This window comes from Felis catus, chromosome X, assembly GCF_018350175.1.
Source record: "Felis catus isolate Fca126 chromosome X, F.catus_Fca126_mat1.0, whole genome shotgun sequence".
NCBI classification, from domain to species: domain Eukaryota; kingdom Metazoa; phylum Chordata; class Mammalia; order Carnivora; family Felidae; genus Felis; species Felis catus.
Window position 1 is genome coordinate 120,861,279 of NC_058386.1, and position 22,310 is coordinate 120,883,588.

At 44.5% G+C, this 22,310-nt stretch overlaps 2 protein-coding genes across 4 annotated transcripts in view; both read left to right on the forward strand.

Annotated features, from left to right (window-relative positions):
* FMR1 (FMRP translational regulator 1) overlaps window positions 1-4,446 on the forward strand; it is a 50,332-nt gene extending 45,886 nt beyond the window's left edge. For both annotated transcript variants that reach the window (XM_019824417.3, XM_006944053.3), the window contains one exon: window positions 343-4,446. In XM_019824417.3, the coding sequence (XP_019679976.1) occupies window positions 343-403 (61 nt within the window). In that variant the 3' untranslated portion in view covers window positions 404-4,446. The remainder of the gene's footprint in view (window positions 1-342) is intronic.
* Window positions 4,447-14,353: 9,907 nt separating this feature from the next.
* FMR1NB (FMR1 neighbor) overlaps window positions 14,354-22,310 on the forward strand; it is a 34,619-nt gene continuing 26,662 nt past the window's right edge. Inside the window, exon 1 of one of the 2 annotated variants that reach the window (XM_045051009.1) lies at window positions 14,354-14,774. In XM_045051009.1, coding sequence (XP_044906944.1) covers window positions 14,462-14,774 — 313 coding nt within the window. In that variant the 5' untranslated portion in view covers window positions 14,354-14,461. The remainder of the gene's footprint in view (window positions 14,775-22,310) is intronic. The other variant, XM_006944056.5, reaches the window with a different exon arrangement.

Genomic DNA, 22,310 nt, shown 5'->3' on the forward strand with positions numbered 1-22,310 from the left:
AGAGGCCTCCATTTTGAGACTTGGTACCATCCAAGGAGACGTGTTTCGCTGATGGCTGAACAAGTTCAGGAAAATACTAAGCCATCGGTTATAGTGACGGTAAGTGTGGACCACCCATGGCATTAGTTGCTCTGCACAATGGGTGGACCTGGAAAACACTGCTTTCAATGAATTCTCCTCAATGAATGGAATATACCTTTTCATAGACTTACAGGCTGTGGCTCATGGCCTCACTCTAGTCAGGCCATTAGGCGACCCAGGATGAGACTGGTAAAGTCATACCCGATGAAAAATACAAATCACCCACAAGCTCAATAAGTCACATATGTATTTGTCTCCTAGGAAGGGCCACATCCCGAGAAAAGCAAAGCATCTGCATGAAGTACGTCAACTGAGCCCGTGAGACATCAGTCAAATCCGTGATGACCTACCAGATCTATGTCCAGACCCACCACAGTAACAAAACCACCATGAAGGGCTTTCATTTGCCTTACAAAGAAGCTACTGACACTCCCAGAGCCTGCACACCCTGGCAGCTTCGTAAGCATTTAATTCAGGGTGAACTCGGTCATACTGCAGAAGACAGGACTGACTCGTGCTGGAAGATACATCCCATAGGCCTCCTGCCCTTACATCGTTTGAACATGCTCTCTAGGTATAAGGTTGCATTTCACATCCTCCAGTCAGGTAGCCCTCATGGATTTAAGGCTGTGACAGACTACCTTTGCCACATGCCAGAGAAGGTCAAGAGAGACTTCAGACCATGATGCAGATCTGACATTTAAGATAGAAGAGGAAGGAAGGAGGGTTGGGTAGGAAGGATCTTAGACTGTAATACGGTTCCAAACAAGCTTCAACCAGGCTGATGGGAAGTTCTTGAGCCAGAGTCACCTGTTCCGGGGATTCTTCCACTCGTAGGAATGGATCTGCATTAGTATCTCCACTGTGCTCAATTATTGGCTGGAAATTGTCTACAGGAAACATGACCTTGGCACAAACAGCAGTGGCTCCAGAAGGGTAGCAACTGGGGCTGTCAGGCAATTAAGCTGGCCACAACAGATTGAAGTGGCATACTTGTGGTGGCACCACACTACATAATAATAACCGCCCCCCTTTTTTTAGACCTGCATTGACCGTAGTGAGTAGCTGGAAAGTTTTTACTGAAGAGATCCTGGAAATGTCGATGAATACAAATTTGAAATGGGATCCGGTATCCTCTCCCACTGGGGAGACAGCTTTGACACTGGGTTTGTCACATACCTCTTCAAGCTCAGGACACTCCTGTGGTTCTTATCCTCATGCAATAAGTCCCCTTTGCACTGTAGCCATCTTCCTTGATTTCAAGAGATCGCCTTTGGTAAGGGAATCGTTAGCCCTGGGTCTGTCTGGAGCTTTTCACTCCAGGATGTAAAATAAGGCCTGGTTCTTTCCTGAGGGGAGTTCATGGACCCCAACTGGTTGGGCGTGGACAGGTCCAACCCTGGGAAGCAAGTAGAAGATCGAGGGTCAAACGACTTCTCTTTTCCTAGTCCAGATATGGACAGACTACACCTGTCTGCGGCAGTGATCACAGCGCCAACTATCACAACACTAGATATGTCACCCCCAATTTGATTTGGCTATGAGGGATCTTACCAGCCCCTCACTATCAAGCAAGGCCTCTGCTATTACTTCTACCGGGCAAGGGGACTCAGCCACTCTTTGCCTCAGCTTTCTATACACATGTGTCCATGGCCTGTGATGTCCGTGCTAAATGGGCGCAGAGATTCACCTTGGACCCAACTCAAAGCAGCATTTGTGTTCTTCTCACCCACTGTCGGGACTACTTTTTCTGTGTAGTAAGACAGCCTCCCTTTCTCTCCCCTGCCTCCTGTTTGGATCCAGGGCTACCTGCTTCCTGAGAATAGCCATGCAACCCTTCAGTAATCAAAGATCCACTGGGCACAGGCTATATATGCCCAGCTTCTGGTGCCATTAGCAGGATCTACCTGGGGGCTTTGGGGGCACAGTTTATCACCACCTTACATGGGTTGTCCTCCCACCAAGAGGTATTTCTAAGGCTCACCTGAGGAGATTACCAATGAGTTAGCTGGGGTTTCGCTCCTAAAGATATTCTTGATTCCCTACCTCTGCTTGTGTTGGATACCTGCATAACTTTGTGTTATTTACTGACTAGGCAGTGTGCACTGTGGCCGCCAGCTCCTGCTGTTTCTGGCTGAATACCTCACTGCAAGTGAAGCTGTCCAACATTAACTATAGGAGCTAGCCACAGGGCTCTAAACCACCGCCTCCCATCTAAGGCCTCCAGTTCTCATGCTGAACTTTGTATTATTATTTAGGACCCTCTTCATTTTACAACGTCTTCTTTGCCACTGTCACCAACTCCAGAAACCCCACTGACAAATCCAATTGGTTTCTGGGCCCAATGGGAAGGCAGGTTTCACTGTGGGATAATGACAGAACATGAGATCACGTGCTCATCTTGCTAACACTTAGGCTCGTAAGTTATCCCAATCAAACCTATTCTTGTGCCCGTTGTACATGACTCGTGCTTTCTTTCACTCACCTTCCAAAGATGGATTAAAGGGAGCAAGACTAGGGGCAGGGAGGCCAGGCTGTTGGAATAATGAGCCAATGCAGTGACAGTGAGAATGGAGATGGTAGGATCCCTAGCATAGTTGGGAGATAGGATCAGTGAGACTTGGTGTTTATCATGTGTGGGGAAAGAAAAAGGGAGGAAACTAGGGTTATGATTCACACAGTTTGGGCTTAATAGTTTTCTTTTAGAGGAATGAAGATTTATTCATTTAACTAATGTTGTTTAAACATACGCCATGAGTCAAGCCGTGTATTTGATGCGGGAGATGCAGAAGAAAAAGACACTGGGAAAAGAAAAATTAGCATAAAATAATAGATAATTACAGGAACAAATGGATATCGTGCCTCCTCATATGATGCACTGAGAAGGGCACAATTCACTCGGTGGTGTTCCTATTTACAAAATTACTAAGCTTCATCTAATAATGTGGAAACATCAGACAAGCTCAAACTGATGGACACGTTACAAAATAAAAGGCTCGTACTTGTCACCATTATTGAGGTCACAAAGGACAAAGAAATACTGAGGCACTGTTTCCAATCAAAGCATACTAAAAAGACATGACAGTTAAGCGCAACATGTGGTCCTGCACTGGATCTTGAACCAGAAAATACTGTCATCTTCTGTTACAAAGGACATTATTGGGAAACTGGGCTATGAATAGGGTCTGCAGATTACATAATAGGACAATGCTACTTTCCCATTTCTTATCATTGTACTGTGATTGTATAAGAGAGTGTTCTTGTTTTTAGGAAATACAGGAAGTATTTAGAAGCAAAGGGGTAAGGTATGAACTGAAAGAAGTTTCAAGCAGCAGCACAGTGGCTAAGCACTCTTGGACTCTGAGGTTAGACTGTGGGAGTTCTAATTCCAGCACCGTTGTTTACTACCCATGAGGCTTTGGGCAAGTTACCGAACATTCCTAGAGATGGCGTGAGAGTGGAAGGAGCACATGTAAAGCACTCAGACCTGTGTCTGGCACGTATGCATAATCAATGCTGGCTGCATTTAAGCTATTTTGCCTCTGTCCTGTAACTACAGAGAGAAATGGGGCCTGGCTCCCTAGTTCAAGGAGCCACGGTCTAGTGGAAGAAATAAGAAGGTTAACAGATAAAAACAAATGCATGCAGTGCGTGCTCTGCTAGGGATTTGAGCGGAGGGTAACTGAGGCTGGGCAACGAATTCTGCAGGAGGAAGTCAGGAGAAGTTTCACAGGGGGGCTTGTGGTTTGAAACGGATCACCAGGGGCGAACAAAGAGTTTGGCAAGGATGCACTTTTCCCACTTTTGTCAGGCCAAGGGCCTCATCGGTGCAAAAGCAGAGAGTTGTGGAAAGGGCATTATGTACTAGGGTGTAGTGTGGGTGATGCGGAAGGGCCAGCAGTGACTGCCAGTCAGTTGACACAGGTTCAGATCCCAGCTTCAATAGCACCTGCAGCCTCGCACAAATCACACAATCTCTCCGAGCCTCAGTTTCCCCGAAATAGGGAGATATTAACATTCACCTTGGGCCTGTTAGGAGGATTAATGTCATGTGCTTAGCACAGTACCCCCGTACATAAAGGATAGCTGTTAGTATTAATGCTAGTGTTAGGCATTTCTAGGGTTCGCCACCTTTCCTGATTCCTCCTTCCCTCCGGGCACAGGCCTCCTCTGAGTGAAGGCCGGCCCTGTTACTTCCTTTGGCCGCTGAGGTGAAAGCAGAAAGATACGTGTCCTTTCTGGGCTGAAGCGTTGAAGAGCCAGGATGCTGTGATTCTCCACGCTCTGTTCCCCTGACACACTGTTACCCGTGTTGGGCACGTAGTGTGAGCAGGCAATAAACCTTTGTTCTTTAAGGTACCACAACTTTGGCATCTTGTTATCTTTAGCCACCCTCATAAACCTTGAAGAATCAGACTTTTCGAGACCCTTTGGTGTTCCATGCCAATTCCAGTTAGGGGAAAATAGGCATTCTCGGTGCACCACCTTGGTGCCGGGATGATAAAAATGGATAGAAGATTCAGAAGCATGTGTGTTTAACAGGAGAACTGAAACTCAGTGTAAACAAAGAAAACTCATCCTATCTTGCAAAAGCTCAAACAGTGAGTGGAGGAGGTGTTTCACATTCACGCACCATAGGATTCATGGTGTTGTGACCTGATCTTATAGGAAAGTTTCAGAAGGGGATATAAACTGGTCCGTCAGGAAAAGTCTCATGAAGAAGTGATATTTAAGCCGAGGCGCAAAGGAAGAAGAGCACAGGACGGAAAAGCATGTGCAAAGGCGGCAGACAGCATCGGGCGTCTGGGCAAGTTAGGTGCGGTCCTAACGTGAAGGAAAAAGTACAAGAGCTGAGGCCGGGGTGGCCAGCGAGGTGCAGAGCAGGTGGGCGCTCAGGAACCATGAACCAAGGAAAGGAATTTGGGTTGTCAGACAATAAGCAGCTGTTGAAAGGTTTACTAAGCAGGAGAGTGACACGATCCGCTTTCTGTCTCTACAAGTACACGGTGGTCACAGTGTGGCGAATGGATCGGCGCGGGCAAGACTACAGGTAAGAGAGACGAGTTGAGACTATCCAGGAGTCCAGAGGTGACGAGGGGGAAGCAGTGGAAACAAGAGCATTGTGGATCTGTCAGGGTCCCCAGAGAAACAAAAGCCATGAAGAATACGTACAAGGTACAGATTTATTTTAAGGAATTGACTCCTGTGATTGCGGGAGCCGGCCAGTTCAAAATTCATAGGGCAAGGCCAGCAGGGTGAAAATTCAGGCCGGAGTTGATGTTGCCATCTTGAGGCAGAATTTCTTCTTCAGAGACACTTCAAAGTGACACTGAGAAGACACAGAGACACTGAGAAGTGTCTTCCAGCTAACTGAATAAGGCTCACCCAGATTATTGAGGGTAATGTCCTTGACCAAAAGTCAATTGACCGTAGATGCTAACCCACAGTTATGAAGTACGTCCACAGTGACACCTAGACTAGCGCTTGATGGAATAACTGGGTTCTATAGCCTGTGGCCAAGTTGACACAGAAAACTAACCGTCACGCATAGTTTCAGAGTTAGAGGAGAGAGCTTTTCTGGATCGAATGAATGGGGATTGAAAAATACGGAGGACTCAAAGAAGACTCCCAGATTTCCCACTTAAGCAACTGGATAGAAGGCAGTACTGCTGACTGAGACAGCACATAGCGGAGAAAGTGCAAGTTCGTGATGGATAATCATTCAGTTTTGGATGTGAGAAGTTTTAAGTGCTGTATGTTAGCCAGACAGAGATGCCTAAGTGGGATTCAGAGGAGAGATCTAAACTGTAGTTTTGTAAATAATCAGGACATGATGGCAAGTCAGTTGTAGGAGTGTATGTGATCATTGGGGGTGGGTGGGGGTGGGCAGTGTAGAGTGAGGAAGGAAAGAGAAGGCCTAGCAGAGGGCTCTGAGGAGGGCCCAGAAGAGAAGGATCCAGCATAGTAAATGAAAAACAGCAGTCAGACAGGTAGGAAAATGAGGAGGCAGAAATCTGGGAGCTCCAGAGTTCCAGAGCCTGCTTCCTGAAGGAGGGAACCGACATATGGCCATCATTTATACTGTAGCCAGGTATCTCAGTAGGAAGAATCATTCGACTGCAGTGAGTTGTGGGTTAGAACCATGAGACCGTATTGGTTGAGAGAACTCTTAGGAAACTTTTGCTGGTTAAGGGAAGAAGTCATGCGGGTCAAAGCTAGGACTGTTTAAGTAGAAATAGAAGGGAGGAAAGGGACTGAGCAGTATTTTGAAGCAAAATCAACAGGCCTCTCATCAGGACATGAGGGATAAAGAATCCAAGATAACCCAGAGGCTGTAAATCGAAGGAATCGGAAGAAGGATGAGAACGTGCACAGGCAAAAGGAAGTCAGGTGGAGGCATTGGTTTGGGAGAAAAAGATCTAAAGGTCAGGTTTGTACATACTTCTAGGTGTGGCAGGATATGTATCCCGGACTCGCAACATACCGTATCTCTCATATTCGTCCATTCCTCAGAGCCTCTGTTTGGGCTCCTCCACCAAAACAATCTTTCACATCTTGTTTGCCTGAACATTTTCTATTCAATCTTCAAAACCTAAATTAAATGTCACTTTTCAGTTGCTTTCACTGACAACTTTAGGCTGAATTACTTGCCCTCTCTTCTGTGTTCCTATAACACTCTGTTCACACTTTGGTTTCTAAGAGCATTCATTGCATTGTGTTATACTTGTATTTTACATGCCTGCTTCCCATGCTAGAGTGGGGCTCCCAGAGCCCAGGGCCTCTGACTTACCCCATCTGGTTCTCCTAGAAGCAAAACATTGAACTTGCTTTGTTGATCTCCAGTTTGGAGCTTAGGACAGAGGTGAGGCTGGATATATAAAAGTTAAAACATCACTGACACAGAGTGATCACCAAAGAAATGAGAAGAAGTATATCACTCAGGAAAAAAACCAGCACAAATAGGTAGCAGTGGGCTAAATCTCAGGGAATGCCTACATTTAGCCAATGGGATAAGGATTAGAAGGACATAGAATTGTGCTTTGTCATAGCAATTATCCAGGAAAATATATTTATTCAGTGGATACTATGTGCCACGCACTGTTTAGGCACTAAAAATACATCAGTAGACAAGATAAGCGAGATTCCTGCTCCCATAGAGCTTATAGTACCATAGGGACCCATGGCTTCCCTCAGAGAAGGAGGAAAGTTAACAGTTTCAAATGTTGCGAAGTGTTTGAGGAAGACAAATACTTCAATGGCCTTCGGAAGGCGAAGGAACCATGTAGCCAGTTCCATTCCAAGGGTAATGGCCAAGAGTTGTGATGGAATGGAAGTCAGAGAAGTAGAGGATAGAATTTTCTGAAATTTCGTAGGCCCCTGAGATGCAGAAAGTGAAACAGGTGGTATCATCAGATGATGGGCGCTCCAAAACAGAGGAGATTGACCACAGGCATTGAAACCGAGGTCTGAGGTAGCACAGGGATCTGAGGAGTTTACTGGCTCCTTCTCTTCACCCGGAAATGGAAGGAACAGTACCTACCACAGAGGGTTTCCAGGCCAGCAATGCACCCAGAAAGGCTTAATCAGTAGGAAGCCAAACTTCAGGTAATTCAAGGGGAAGGAAAGCAGAGAAAAGGAAAAGTGGGAGGATTCAGAGTAGTTTCTCTGTGTCAGGACAGAGGTTAGCGGAGAGGCGCAGGAGGGCCTACGTGCTGAGGCACAGCGGAAGGAGCTGGTAGCGTGCCGGTGGGCAGTGGGGAGTGCCTGGGTGCCGGTAGCCCCGATCGGCTGGGTGTGAGGCCGTTGAAGGTGGTAGTGCCTTGATCAACATCCAACGTGTGCGGATGTGCCTTCCCACACGACAGAAACCAGAAAGCTAAAAATCACATTTCCCAGATTCCCTTGTAGACGGGGTTTTGGATGTGATTTAGGTATGACCGATTAGACAAAATTATGTTGTGCTTGAATTCCAGACTGAGCCGGATGGGGAGCAAAGTGGCATGCAGGGCACTCATTTTGCTGGTGAGGGTCTGGAGTCAACAGTTGTGGCAGCACATTCCCGATCCCCAGATCCCACCTAAAGTAGTGTTTTCCTAGAACCAACAGTTCTGGAAGAGACTTCCTGAGGCCCAATGTCTCAACTAGAGGAAAGGTAGCAGTTCCTTTCATTGGATGACAAACATATCTTACACCAGTTATGCTGGAGTAGGTCACTTTTTTTTTCCCCTAACACTTCTCTCCTCTTTATTTTTTTTAAATGTTTATTTGTTTTGAGAGAGAGAGAGAGCAGAGCAGGGGAGGGGCAGAGAGAGAGGGAGAGAGAGAGAATGCCAAGCAGGCTCCCTGCTGTCAATGCAGACCCCAATGTGGGGCTCGATCCCAGGAACTGTGAGATCACGACCTGAGCCAAAATCAAGAGTAAGACCGTTAACTGACTGAGCCCCCGAGGTGCCCCAACACTTCTCCCTTCTATATGACACAATTACTTTCAGTAATAATCATTAAATGAAATGAAAAACCATAAATGGCCAGGAAACAAATGCAGGGAGTGTGAAAAACTTCTTTTTTTTTTTTTTTTTTTCAACGTTTATTTATTTTTGGGACAGAGAGAGACAGAGCATGAATGGGGGAGGGGCAGAGAGAGAGGGAGACACAGAATCGGAAACAGGCTCCAGGCTCTGAGCCATCAGCCCAGAGCCCGACGCGGGGCTCGAACTCACGGACCGCGAGATCGTGACCTGGCTGAAGTCGGACGCTTAACCGACTGCGCCACCCAGGCGCCCCAAAAACTTCTTTTATTGAACTTCATATCTATAATCAGGCCAGAAAAATTAATAAATTATAAACTAAATATTAGAATTAAAGTGCAAAAAAGAGAGAAGAAAAACAATAGGTTAATACTTCTTAATTACATTAATAACTTTTTTGGAGAAAAAGGGGAACAAACTTACATATACATATTGGCCTGTTGCAGTAAGGAATAATAGCATTCTAGTTTAACAAAAATCGAGTAATGAGGAACAGCAATGCACAAAAAAGGATGCATGTCAATTGTAAAGATTTTCAAATTCAGTAAAATCGTTCACAAATGAAGTGTTATTTCATTTATGAGCTAACATTTCCACCTACTAAACAACCCCATTGTATCTCCCAGTTGATATTCTATTTCAGTATTATAAATTTTAAATACACTTAAAAATTCCAAGTAGTAGGGGCATCTGGGTGACTCAGTCTGTTAAGTGTCACACTCTTGATTTCCACTCGGGTCATGATCTGACGGTTCCTGGGATTGAGCCCTGCGCTGAGCTCTGCTCTGGCAGTGAGGAGCCTGCTTGGGATTCTCTCTCCCTCTCTCTTTCTCTATCCCTCCCCAGCTTTCTCTCTCTCTCAGAATAAATAAACATTAAAAAAAAAAAAAAACACCTCCGAGTGGCATCACAAATGACAGAAACAAAAGAAACTCAACATCTGTGTTCCTAAAACTTTTTTTAAAAAATGTTTTATTTACTTTTGAGAGAGTGCAAGTGGGGGAGGGGCAGAGAGAGAGAGGGACAGAGGATCTGAAGCAGACTCAGGGCTGACAGTGGGGAGCCCTATTTGGGGCTTGAACTCAGGAACCGCAAGATCATGACCTGAGCCAAAGTCAAACGCTCAACTGACTGAGCCACCCAGGCGCCCCTGTGTCTTTGTGTTCACAGTCACTGGGCTATCATTGCTTAAACACACAAGTATTGGAGACATGAACTGTACCTGAAGTGAACTTGAATGATTTTAAACTGTGATGAACTCCTTCTCAAAAATGAGCATATGTTGTTGGGTCCAAGAGGTGTTAGGGATTGCCTAACTGAAAGTTCTCCAAATTAACTTCCATGTAAATACAATGTTGATTAAAGGATATGTAATGAAAATGTGCCCAATTGAAGCTTACATATTCATTATTACAACTCAACAGTAGTCACAACAATTTGTTTAGAACATAGTCCAATAAGTGATTTTTTTTTCAGAAAATAAGCCAGACAGAGAAAGCAAATACTTTGTGATATCATTTATATATGGAATCTCAAATTTCTAAAAAAAAAAAAAAAAAAAAAAAGTCAAACTCATAGAAACAGAAACAGAGAGAGAAAAGTTATTGGCAGGAGCTGGGAGGCGGGGGAATTAGGGAGAGGTTGGTAAAAGGATATAAACTTTCAGCCATAAGATGAATAAAGTCTGAGGATCTAATGTAAAACATGGCAACTATACTTGATAACACTGTATCATCTAATTGAAATTTGCCAGGCGAGTAGAACTTAAATGTTCTCACCAAAAAAGAAGAGGAAAGAGAAGAGAAATATATAAGGTAATAGGTGTCTTAATTAACTAGATAGAGGGAATCCTCACAGAGTATATCAAATCACCATGTGTACATTTTAAATATCTTAAGTTTTATCAATTGTACCTTAATACAGCTGAAAAAGAAGAAGTTTGGCCTAATAGAACAATGAAATCATTTCCTGAAAACCCAGTATGACACCAGCTAGGAGAAAGCGCCCTGAAAGTTTGAGGTACTTACTGCCTTGAAGGATGTGTTGTGCACTCTGAACTAGGGCCAGTAAGCAACATACAGTGTGGTTTCACCCGTAACCAGACGCGGGGGGGCTAAGAACTAAGGGGTGGTGGCGAGACGTACCTAACGACCCACTTGCAAAAATTTTGCGCTTTGCTTCTCATTCCCACAATTCTGGTTTCAGCTCTTTTAGAAACTCGTTATCTAAGCGAGGGCTATTTCTTCCAGGGAACGCAATCGTGGTTCCACTGAACTAGAAGGTGGGGCTGCCACTTCATGCCGCTAGGCAAAGCAGCAGAACAGGAGAAAGACTATGTTGGCTCAGGTGATTTATCCTGACCATCGGTAAGTACTATATACTAGTATACTATATACGAGTATACTCCATGCACAGTGTACAATGTATACTACGTTATAGGAATGAACCGCCCCGTGTTTCCATTTCCCTAGTGAGACGTCGTTTACGTTGCTTTCACCGTAACAATGAACGTCTTTGTACATGTCTCCTTCTCCTTTTACACGTGGATGGCGGGACAGATACCTCAAAGTGGAATTTCCGCATCACAGACTATGCGGATGTTTAACTGTACAAAGTGTGGTCAAATTGCACTCCAGTGTGGTTGTAACCCACTTACATCTCCGCCAGCAATGACCGAGTTTCTATTTCTGCATATTCTTATGAATATTTATTAATTTTGCCAATCTGACGAGCGTAAAAGGATACCTCATTGTTGATTCATTTGCATTCCCCTGATTGCCCGAGGTTGAGCATCTTTTCGTGTCTGTCTGTGGTGGTATTTAAAAAATAGTGTCAATTCTCAATTTTCCGCAAGAACAGTGGCCACATTCTGAGCAGTGCTATGTACCATCTCATGAAGCAGTTCTTGTATTCATGCCCATGCAACAGATTTTCCTCCCTAATTAGGTCTGGGTTGACTAGTATCAAATTTAGCTCCCTTGAGATTATAGAATGAAAAAGGAAAGCCAGTGCAGAATTTTAAGTCTCCATCTGATAATCTTCAAAATGGACACTTCACATGGCTTTTTGTGTCCCCAATCTTGAATTAGTGTTATGTAATCCAGGGATCGCTCAGGCATAATCTTAGGGATTTTGTCCCTCTGAGTTCTTGTTAGTAATTTGGGTTCCTTTTTTTTTTTTTAATGTTTCTTTCTTTTTGAAGGGGGGAGGGGCAGAGAGAGGGAGAGACAGAGGATCTGAAGCAAGCTCTGTGCTGACAGCAGAGAGCCCCACGCGGGGCTCAAACTCACCAACCGTGAGATCATGACATAAGCCTAAATTAGATGCTTAACCGACTGGGCCACCCAGGCACCGCAGTAATTTGGGTTTCTAATGGTATAATGTGGCATGCTTAGGAGTATTGCCCTGTTGTAGAACTGCCACGTCTCCCCAAATGCTACTGTCAAGGACGAGTCACAGTAAGCCAGAGCCGGAAGGAATCTTCACGATCAGGCTGCCCATAGCCCATCATTTGCAGCCGGGGAAACCAAGGCACAACCTGTGAACTGTGAGCTGAGTGCCCAACCCATATGCTCTAACTGAATCCCCTGAGCCCTCCGGGTGGCTGTGTGGTGCCCGGTCACACGGTCACTTTCCACATGTGCTATGACATGAACAGGGCTGCTGTGGGAAGCAACTGTTCATGGGTCTCTCAAGTTTCTGCATCTCAGGGAAGCCTTCGTCTTTTGTCTCTGACCCAGTTGTCTTGCACCTTCTGCCAGCATCTATGAAACTGCAGCAGGCTACCTCGTTACTCCCAAGTAGGGTAAAAGCTCAGATACTTCACAGTTTCTCAGAGTTGCAAGCAGTAGTTTCAGAAGCTCTTCATAGTGTTGTGGGGGACAGGTGTCTTCTGGTTAAATTAGTTTGGGAAAAGCTGAGGCCAAAAAAAAAAAAATACATATATAAGAAATACAAGGAAGGAAAAGTAGGTTCTTTTCCTGTCAGATCCTTTAATAAACTAAAGAGCCTTAGAAGTGGCTCGTGGATGTGGGGGTGGGGTGGAGCAGGCTAAGTTTCAAGAATTATTTGCATAGAAACCTTCCTCCCTCTTTCCCCGTATGGAATGCCTATTAACATTGGAGAGAACAGTAAGAACAATAGAATAAAATCCGGAGAAAACCATTTGGAAAGCCCAAGTAAAATATTGTAAGAATAAGGGTGCAAATGCAGTTGAGAGGGGCAGTTTTCACATCCCTTGAAAACTCGAATGAGGTAAGCTAACAGGTACCAGCCTCAGCTACATGGTCCTTTTGCAGGGGGACCGAAACCTTGCAAGCCTGAGGGTGAGATTTTAGCGTCAGAGGGGGGATTAGAGACCACGCTAACTCTCTCATTTGCACATTGCAGCACCGAGGCCCGGCAGGAAGGCACTGAGGGCCGCCCAATTCATTGGTGGCAAATGATGGGAATAAAATCTAAGTGCTCTGAGGCACTCTTTAGTGTTCCTCACACAGTCTTTGTTCTCATTTTGTCCTGTTCCATTTATCTGTAACTAAACCTTAACGTCTCTGAAGGCAAATATCATTTTGTCCCACGTAAAAGCTCCTACTGCAATGCAACAGCCTATGGAGTGTCTACCATGTTCCCTATAGTCGCTATGCACAGCCCGCTCTGCCAGTCCAGCTTTGTGCCATGAAAGGAATGCTCCATATTGGCGCTGTCCAATATGGTCACTAGAAGCCACGCGTGGTTACTGAGCACTTGATACGTGTGTGACTGAGGAACTGGTTTCTTAATTCCACTTTGATTTTTTTTTAATTTTTTTAATGTTTATTTTTGGGACAGAGAGAGACAGAGCATGAACGGGGGAGGGGCAGAGAGAGAGGGAGACGCAGAATCGGAAACAGGCTCCAGGCTCTGAGCCATCAGCCCAGAGCCCGACGCGGGGCTCGAACTCCCGGACCCCGAGATCACGACGTGAGCTGAAGACGGACGCTTCACCGACTGAACCACCCAGGCGCCCCTATTCCACTTTTCTTAAAGAAATTTTATTTTGGTGGGGAGTCTGGGTGGTTCAGTTAAGCGCCGGACTTCAGTTCAGGTCATGATCTCACAGTTCGTGAGTTCGAGTCCCACGTCTGGCTCTGGGCTAATAGCACAGAGCCCGCTTCGGATCCTCTCTCTCTCTCTCTCTCTCTCTCTCTCTCTCTCTCTCTCTCAGAAATAAACACTAACAAGTTATAAAAAGTTAAAGCAAAAACAAAAAAAAAATTATTTTTTAAAAGGTTTAGTGCACACACGCATGGGGGAGGGACAGAGAGGGAGGGGAGAGAGCATCCCAAGCAGGCTCCCCGCTGTCAGTGCAGAGGCAGGGCTCGAGCTCACCAACCCGTGAGATCAGGACCTGAGCTACCCGGGCCCCCCTGTTCGGTTTAATGTTAATGAATTAGAATTTACATTTAAACGGCCACATGTGGCTAGTGGCTACGTCTTGAGCCCCGCGGGGACTAACTGTAGGGATCGCAGAGCCCACAGTGAGGGACAATCAGCAGCCAAGGCTGGAGTTGGATTCTCGCGAGGCGTTGTGCCGTCTGGGACGAGCGGACGCTCACGCGGCGCGGGCCTCGGGCCCCATTCGTTCGTTCCTTCGACGACGTTCCACAAGCGCTAGCGGCCCGGGCCTTGATTGGGGGAGGGCCCCAGGCACCACCCCCGCCCCGCCCATAGATTTCAGAAAGGGGCGGGGCCTGGGGACGACGGTTGGCACGCGCGGCCGAGGGGGTGCCGCGCAAGCGCCACCGCCCGGGGGCTTGTGGGAGACGGGCCTGCCGTCCTGAGGCGTCGTCTCTGCGAGGCTGCCGTCCGGAGCCATGCCTTCTGACAGGCGGAAGAGGACCAGGTCGAAGATCGGCTCGCTGAAGGGGCCTCACTCCAGGGTGATAAGCTGCGACGCGGGGTGCACCGGGGAGACCCCGGGCGACAAGTCGCACCCGGGAGGCAGCGTCGCCGGGCGCGAGGGGGGCGCGACGGCCAAGGCTCAGGCGGGCTGGCGGGCGTCCCTGCGCGCCTTCGGGGCCGAGACGCGCCGCTATCTGCTGAAGATGTGGGTCCACCGGTGCCTCGGGCTGCTCTTGCTCGCCTCGTGCGCCCTGCTGCTCGGGCTGTGCTACTACGCGAGCACCTGTGAGTCCCCCCCGCCCCCCGCAGGTCCCCTCACCCCCCGGCCCCCCGGCCCCCGGGCCGCCGCCCTGGCTGGCCGCGTCTGCGCGTGTACCTTCGGTGGGACGGGTCGTACCCACGGAACACGGAACCTGTGTCCTGGACCCAGCTCATCCCACTTCGCGTCGCGTTCTCGAGATTTACGCCCGTGCGAGCAGGCGTCGCCCCTTCTTTCTGTTCAGTGGCCGAATGATATTCTGTTGTGTGAATATTTCGCATTTCGTGTCTCCGTTTCTCACTTGGTGGGCGTTTGGCTCACTTCCAGGTGTTGGCTGTGGTGGCTAGCAGTGCCGCGGATGTCCCCGTACAAGGTTTCGCGGTACCAGTTCTCTTGGGCCTGCCCCTGGGAGTAAAATTGCCGGGGCATATGGGAATCCCGTGTTGAATTCTTTGAGGGAGTCCTAAACTGTTCTACAAAGCGATTGAACTGTTTTTACGTGCCCACGAACGATGTGCGAGGGTCCCAAGTTCACCAGCATTTGTTATCCTCCCCCTCTTTGGTTATCACCGTCCTGGTCTGTATAAGTGATATCTTACTATGGATTTCGTTAGTATTCCTGTAAAGACTAATGATACTGAGCATCTTTTCATGTGCTTTTAGACATTTGTATGTTTGGAGAAATGTCTGTTCGTGTTCTTTGGCCATTTTTAACTGGATTGTTTGTGGTTTTGTTACTGAGTTGTAAGAGTTCTTTATATATTCCAGATATGTGAATTGGAAATATTTTCTCCCACTCTGTAGGTTGGCTTTTTACTTTCTTGTTAATGTGTTTGCTTGTTTGTTTGTTTGCTTGTTTGTTTTGGTGGACAAAAGTTTCTAATTTTGAGGAAGTCCAATTTATTTGTTTTTTTAAATTATTTTGTCACTTGTGCTTTTGGTGTCATATCTAAGAATCCATTGCCAAATCGAAAGTCATAAAGATTTATTTCTATGATTTCTTTAAAGAGTTTTGTGGTTCTAGCCCTTCTATGTAGGTTGTGGATCCATTTTGAATTAATTTTTGTATATGGTGTGTGTTAGGGGGCCCAGCATCATTCTTTCTATATGTGGATATCCAGCTGTCTCGGCACCATTTGTTGAAGAGACTAGTCATTCCCCGTTGAATGGTCTTGCCACCCTTGTTGAAAATCAGTTGACCATAGATTTATGGGTTTATTTCTGGACTCTTAAGTTTTATTCTACTGGTCTGTGTATCTATCCCTATGCCAGTATCATCCTCTTTTGATTACTATAGCTTTGTAGCAAGTTGAGAAATTGGGACATGTGAGTTCCCCAATTCTGTCTTTTATTCATAATGTTTTGAGCATTCAAGGCCCCTTGTAATTCCATGTGACTTTAAGGATCAGCTTTTCCATTTTTGCAAAAAAGCCACTGAAGTTTGTTTTTCTTTTAATTTTTTTTATACATCCAAATTAGCATCTAGTGCAACAATGATTTCAGGAGTAGATTCCTTAATGCCCCTTCCCCATTTAGCCCATCCCCCCTCCCACACCCCCTCCAGGAACCCTCTGTTTGTTCTCCATATTTAAGAGTCTGTTATGTGTTGTCCCCCTCCCTGTTTTTAGATTATTTTTGTTTCCCTTCCCTTATGTTCATCTGTTTTGGATCTTAAAGTCCTCATATGAGTGAAGTCATACAATATTTGTCTTTCTCTGACTGAATAATTTCGCTTAGCATAATACCCTCCAGTTCCATCCATGTAGTTGCAAATGGCAAGATTTCATTCTTTTTGATTGCCGAGTAGTACTCCATTGTGTGTGTGTGTGTGTGTGTGTGTGTGTGTGTGTGTGTGTATATATATATATATATATATATATATATATATATATATATACCACATCTTCTTTATCCATTCATCCATCCATGGACATTTGGGCTCTTTCCGTACTTTGGCTATTGTTGGTAGTGCTGCCATAAACATGGGGGTGCATGTGTCCCTTCGAAACAGCACACCTGTATCCATTGGATAAATACCTAGTAGTGCAATTGCTGGGTCGTAGGGTAGTTCTATTTTTAGTTTTTTGAGGAACCTCCATACTGTTTTCCAGAGTGGCTGCACCAGCTTGCATTCCCAAGGCCACTGAAGTTTTGATAGGGATTGCTACGAATCTGTAGATCACTTTGGGCAGTCTTGCCATCTTAACAATATTAAGTCTTTCAACCCATAAAAATGAGATGTCTTCAGCGATGTTTTGTCGTTTTCAGGGTACAAGTCTTTAACCTCATTGGGTACATTTTATTCCTAGATATTTTGTTCTTTTGAATGCTGCTGTAAACGGAATTGTTTTCTTAATTTCCTTTTTGGATTGTTCATTGCTGGTGTATAGAAGCACAATTGATTTTTTCATGTTGATCTTGCAAATTCAGCAGAGCTGCAGGGTACAAGATCAACATGCAAAAATCAAAGTACTAGCCTCCATTTTACCCTCCCTTAAAGCTCTTCCACCTCTAACCTCATCTTACTAACCCCCCTTACCTCACCTCTCAAATTCCTTTCTCCATCACCTCCCTTCACAGAGACCTTTCCTTGCTCACTTCCCCATACCAAGGCCTTCCCTTCTTTTATGGTTGCCTCCTCTGCCTCCTTTACTCTCATAATTGACTTCCCTCTTTCACCCTTTTCCTTAAGGAAGTTCTTTTCTTTCCTTACACTCCTAAAAGCTTTCTCTTCATCACCGCAGTTCACAAATGTCTTCCCTCCATCATTATAGCTCAAAAATTCTTCTCAACTTTCAATCAAGGTCCTTTCATTCTTCACCTCCCCACAGACTTTTCTTGGCTCACCTTACAGGCCTCCTCTTCCCTCATTCAAAAGCTGCTCTTCTTTATCTCACAAAGCCCTTTACTTCTCTCACACAAGGTCTTCCCTCCCTCCCCTCCCTTTGAAAATACCTTCATTCACATTGTCCTCTCTCTAACTTACCTTCACAAAGCCCTTCCTTCCCTCAGTCAAAATACTTCTTTTACCTCCTCATTTACCCTCCTCCAGGCCTTCTTCACTCACTGTCCTCTTAGATGCCTCTTTCAGCCCTCCAAAGCCTCCCCCCGCATCTCCCCACTCACAGGTTTCTCCTCCTTCTCCACTCAAAGGCACTGTCTCCCTCTTCCCCAAAGTCTTCTTTTCCTTCATTTTACTCCATGGTCTTGCTGCCTCAGTCTCCTCGCTGAAAGTCTTTCTCAGTTCCTTCTCCAAATATTTCTTGCCCCCACTCAAATACTTTTCCTTTCCCCACAGCCTCTCTCCTTAGCTCCAAGTTGGCCTTCTCAAAAGGGCCTTCTCTACCTTACCTCCTGTGGCCTGCCCTCCCTCCCAACTCCCTCACAGTGGTATTCTGTCTCCTCATCTGTACAAAGGCCTTGGCTTTTCCACAGTCTTTCTCCCTCTCTCAAGCCCCAGCCTCAAGCCCAAAGCCCTTCTACCATCCCCACCTCTAATCTTAATGACTTCTCTCTCCCTGCCTGCTCCAGTGCCTTCCATCCCCCCAGCCAATGTTCTCCCAAGTCAAAGAAGGAGGCAAAAATTGGGCAGGGGCATTGTAAGTAAATGGAACAAAGGCTTCTGTATACTATGTCATAAAGTTGTGGGTTTATAACTTTTGGTGAAGGATGAAATTCAAAGTTAAATAATGTATATCCTGTGCATTCTTTTTATCAGCTATTTTACATAAGTTAGGAAAATATGATTTCTGTTCTTTGACAAATATCTTAAGATACTTTTTAAATGATTGCTTACAAATCATATTACTTCAAATTATTCATTTTTCCTACTATTCATCTAAAATACCAAAGTACTTCTGAATTACTTTTACTGTATTTGTAAATGTTAGTTACAAATACATTTGAGAGCCTTACAAACTGAGGGCTTTTTCATTCTCTGAAAAAGAAAGTTAAAAAACAAAACTATAAATTGTACATCATTTTTTTCTTAGTCCATGAGTTCTTCATTTTCTGTTTCTATTTTGAGTAGAACTCTTACAAAAAAAGAATACTGTTATTCAGTGCGATTTCTTTATTTCCATGAGGACTTTTTCCAATATAGGTTTAACATGTTTTCTCCTAAAATAATCCATGATTCATTCTTTATATTGTCAGATTTCCCAGATTCTGAGGAGGTGATCTATGACTAGATGGATTAAGTATCATTTTGCATTTTAAATGATTTAACTTAATTAATGTAACTAAATGCACTGTGTTATGGGTGGAATTGTGTCCCTTCCTTCCATAAAAAAAAGTAGGAATTTTAACCCCAAGTACCTGAGAATGTGACCTTTTTAGAGAAGAGGTCTTTATAATCAAGTTAAAATGAAGTGAGCACTAATCCAATAGGACTGGTAGGTATCCTTATGAAAAAGGGGAAATCTGGACACAGAGTTAGACATTCATAGAGGGAAAGACCAAATGAATAAACACAGGAAGAAGATAGGCATCTACAAGCCAAGGAGAGAGGCTTTTTCTTCCATGCCTCAGAAGTAACCAGTCCTATTGACATCTTAATTTTGGACTTTTAGCCACCAGAACCGTGAGATAATAAGTTTCTGTTGTTTTAAGCCACCTAGTTTATGGTGCTTTGTTTCAACAACCCTAGCAAACTAATAAACACAGAAGGGTAAAATAATTTGGCCATAGGCTGGAGTTTAATGGTGAAAGCAGGGCATATGATCCTAGAGCTAAAATTTCCCTTCTCCTTTCTAGACAGACCCTTGTGAGTTCTCTTAGATTTAATGCTACAAATGGAAATTGAAGTTGAGGGACTTGAGGTAGCTCAAGTCTGGGATACCTCCAGTTTTGTATTGTCATTTGGGCTCCCAAGCCACTTTGCTTTTCAGGTTATATTTATGTAGAAGGCATATAGGCTAGTGGCATACAGGATGAGGAGACTAGCGGATTCGGGACTGGGAGTTTGATCCCCTCCTCCCCCACCAACTCTCTGTAACCTATTGGATCAGTCCTCACTGCACATCTTTTTCAGGGAGATTAAAAAAAAAAAAGATTGACTAATAGGTGGTATTTTCAGAATGCTTTAGCTCCATGGACAAAACCATGGGACTGGTTTCTGTATTATATTAGAATACTTCATTTATCTGCTATCCTTGGGGAGTGAATGAGGCAGTGCACATTGAGAGAGGGTCTGGCTACTGGCCATGTACCTCATTAAGCACCAAGCTTGCTCGTGCCTTAACCATTTGTGTATGTGGTGTGGTTGGAGGAGCTCTGAACTAAGAGCTAGGAGACCCAAGTGGTCTTTTTTTTTTTTTTTTTAATTTTTTTTTCAACGTTTTTATTTATTTTTGGGACAGAGAGAGACAGAGCATGAACGGGGGAGGGGCAGAGAGAGAGGGAGACACAGAATCGGAAACAGGCTCCAGGCTCCGAGCCATCAGTCCAGAGCCCGACGTGGGGCTCGAACTCACGGACCGCGAGATCGTGACCTGGCTGAAGTCGGACGCTTAACCGACTGCGCCACCCAGGCGCCCCCCAAGTGGTCTTGATTATGACGTTGACTTGCTGTGTGACCTTTGATGAATCACTTTTCCTCTTTAGGTTTCAGTTACCCTGTCTAAAAACTGAGATTTCACTAGATCAATGTTTCTCCTGCCTCAGTCATTTGTATAACACCTGCACAGCTCTTGGTTATCTTAACGTTACCAGTTTTTCATATTTTTTTAAACTGCCTCACTTTTTTACATAAATATATTTTATTTATTTATTTATTTATTTATTTATTTATTTTTAAATATATTTATTGTAAAAGGACACACTAACTGTGTAGCACAATTATAATGGAAAGCTGGTCATATTTGCTGTTAGGAGAATTATTTATAAAAATAAATATCCTGAAAACAAGATAATGTTATTAAATTTAAAATTATAAACAATAAAAATAAACAAAGGCATATAACAACATATTTACTCATTTTACATTGTACTAAGCACTTTATGACTTCATTTAATCCTTCTAATCCTTCAAAATAAATAATATCCCCATTTTGCAGATGAATAAACTGAAGCATAGAGAGGTTTACTGACTTGAAGCTCACCAGCTAGTATGTGGCAGTGCCAGAATGCAAATTCAGGTCGAGGCCAAAGCCTAGAAAGACTGCAGCATAGGTAGACCCTCTATTTACTAAAGTCCCAGCAGAATCTTCTCCAGTGTGATACCATTAGCCATCAATATGCCATTAGCCACTGCTCCCATTCTGTCTCCTCACCATTTAATCCAGTTCCTCATCTGAGAGACCTCCCTGCAGAGCAGAGCTGGCAACATAATCTGCATAATGAAAAGGTGGGATCCCTTGTTCAAAACGTATTACACATTTCAAGAACATCGAACCAAGAGTACGGTCCTTCTAAGAGCCAGACTGTAGATTACACAGGTCTCATAGCCATAGAGCCTGCAGCTTTGAGTTTGTTTGTTTTCTGAAATGTAGTTAGATTTTCAGTCTTTTATTTTTTAACAGGAAAATTAAAAATAAAATTCTTTGCGACTGGGAAACATAATTGGTTCTTTACCATTTCTTGCTGCCATTTAAGGAAGCTGGCTCCTAATCTTTTGTTTGCTGAGCATGTTAGTGAATGTACAGATGCAAATTAGAGGCAGAGAGGATGGAATTATTCTGCATATGAAAAGCAATTCAGGACGGGGAAAGAGTCTGGAGCTTAATAGGGTGGAAAGGAAGATCTGAGAAGACTTGGGTGAGGGCTGATGGGAGATTTTGGAGAGAGAAAAGGACAGTTGAGTTGCTCCCAGGGATGAAAGAAAGAGATGTTAAGGGGGATTTTATAAAGGTTTACCATGCAGTGAGTTATGTCAACCTTGTTTGGTGTCATGGTAGTTTTGATATGCTAGTCATATGGAAAGACAGAGAGAGAGACACACACAATCGTATGTATTTCTTTCTACACTTTTAAAATAAATACATAAATAGTAAAAATAAATACATCCTAAATATACAACTGTGTTCCTCCTAAAATCAACTCATGTAATGCTGTTGGTACGGGATATACTGCTCAAAGCAACTTGTAAATAATTGTCTTTCAGAGTAGGGAAGAAACCAGTGGTAGAGGGCAGGTTAAACATGCTGCAGAATCTTGGTTCAGGCTGCCACTGATGGTGCCTACCTGCGTAAATGTTTAATTGCTTCCTCTATTTCAAATGCCCGTTGAAATGACTAAGAGATCTATAATGGTTGAAAACCAAGGGAACCAAGAAGGATGCCATCTGCCATCAATATGCCAGAAATTTGGACGGATTTTTGAAAGATAGAGAGGAGGCCAGGCCAAATACTACTGAGAAAAGTTGCAGCGTCCTTTGTTTCACGTCAGGCTAAGGCCAAGCTTGTCTGGTAGGACCTGGAGGCTAGGGTACTTTGAGTTGGGGATAATCTCTGTCCTGGAGGGACTCCAGAAAGCACACCACCTGTAGAAGATAACCTAGAGTGGAGACTCAGGCCACAGTATGCTATTACTGCCAGCCAACACTTTCTTCAGATGATGCTGGG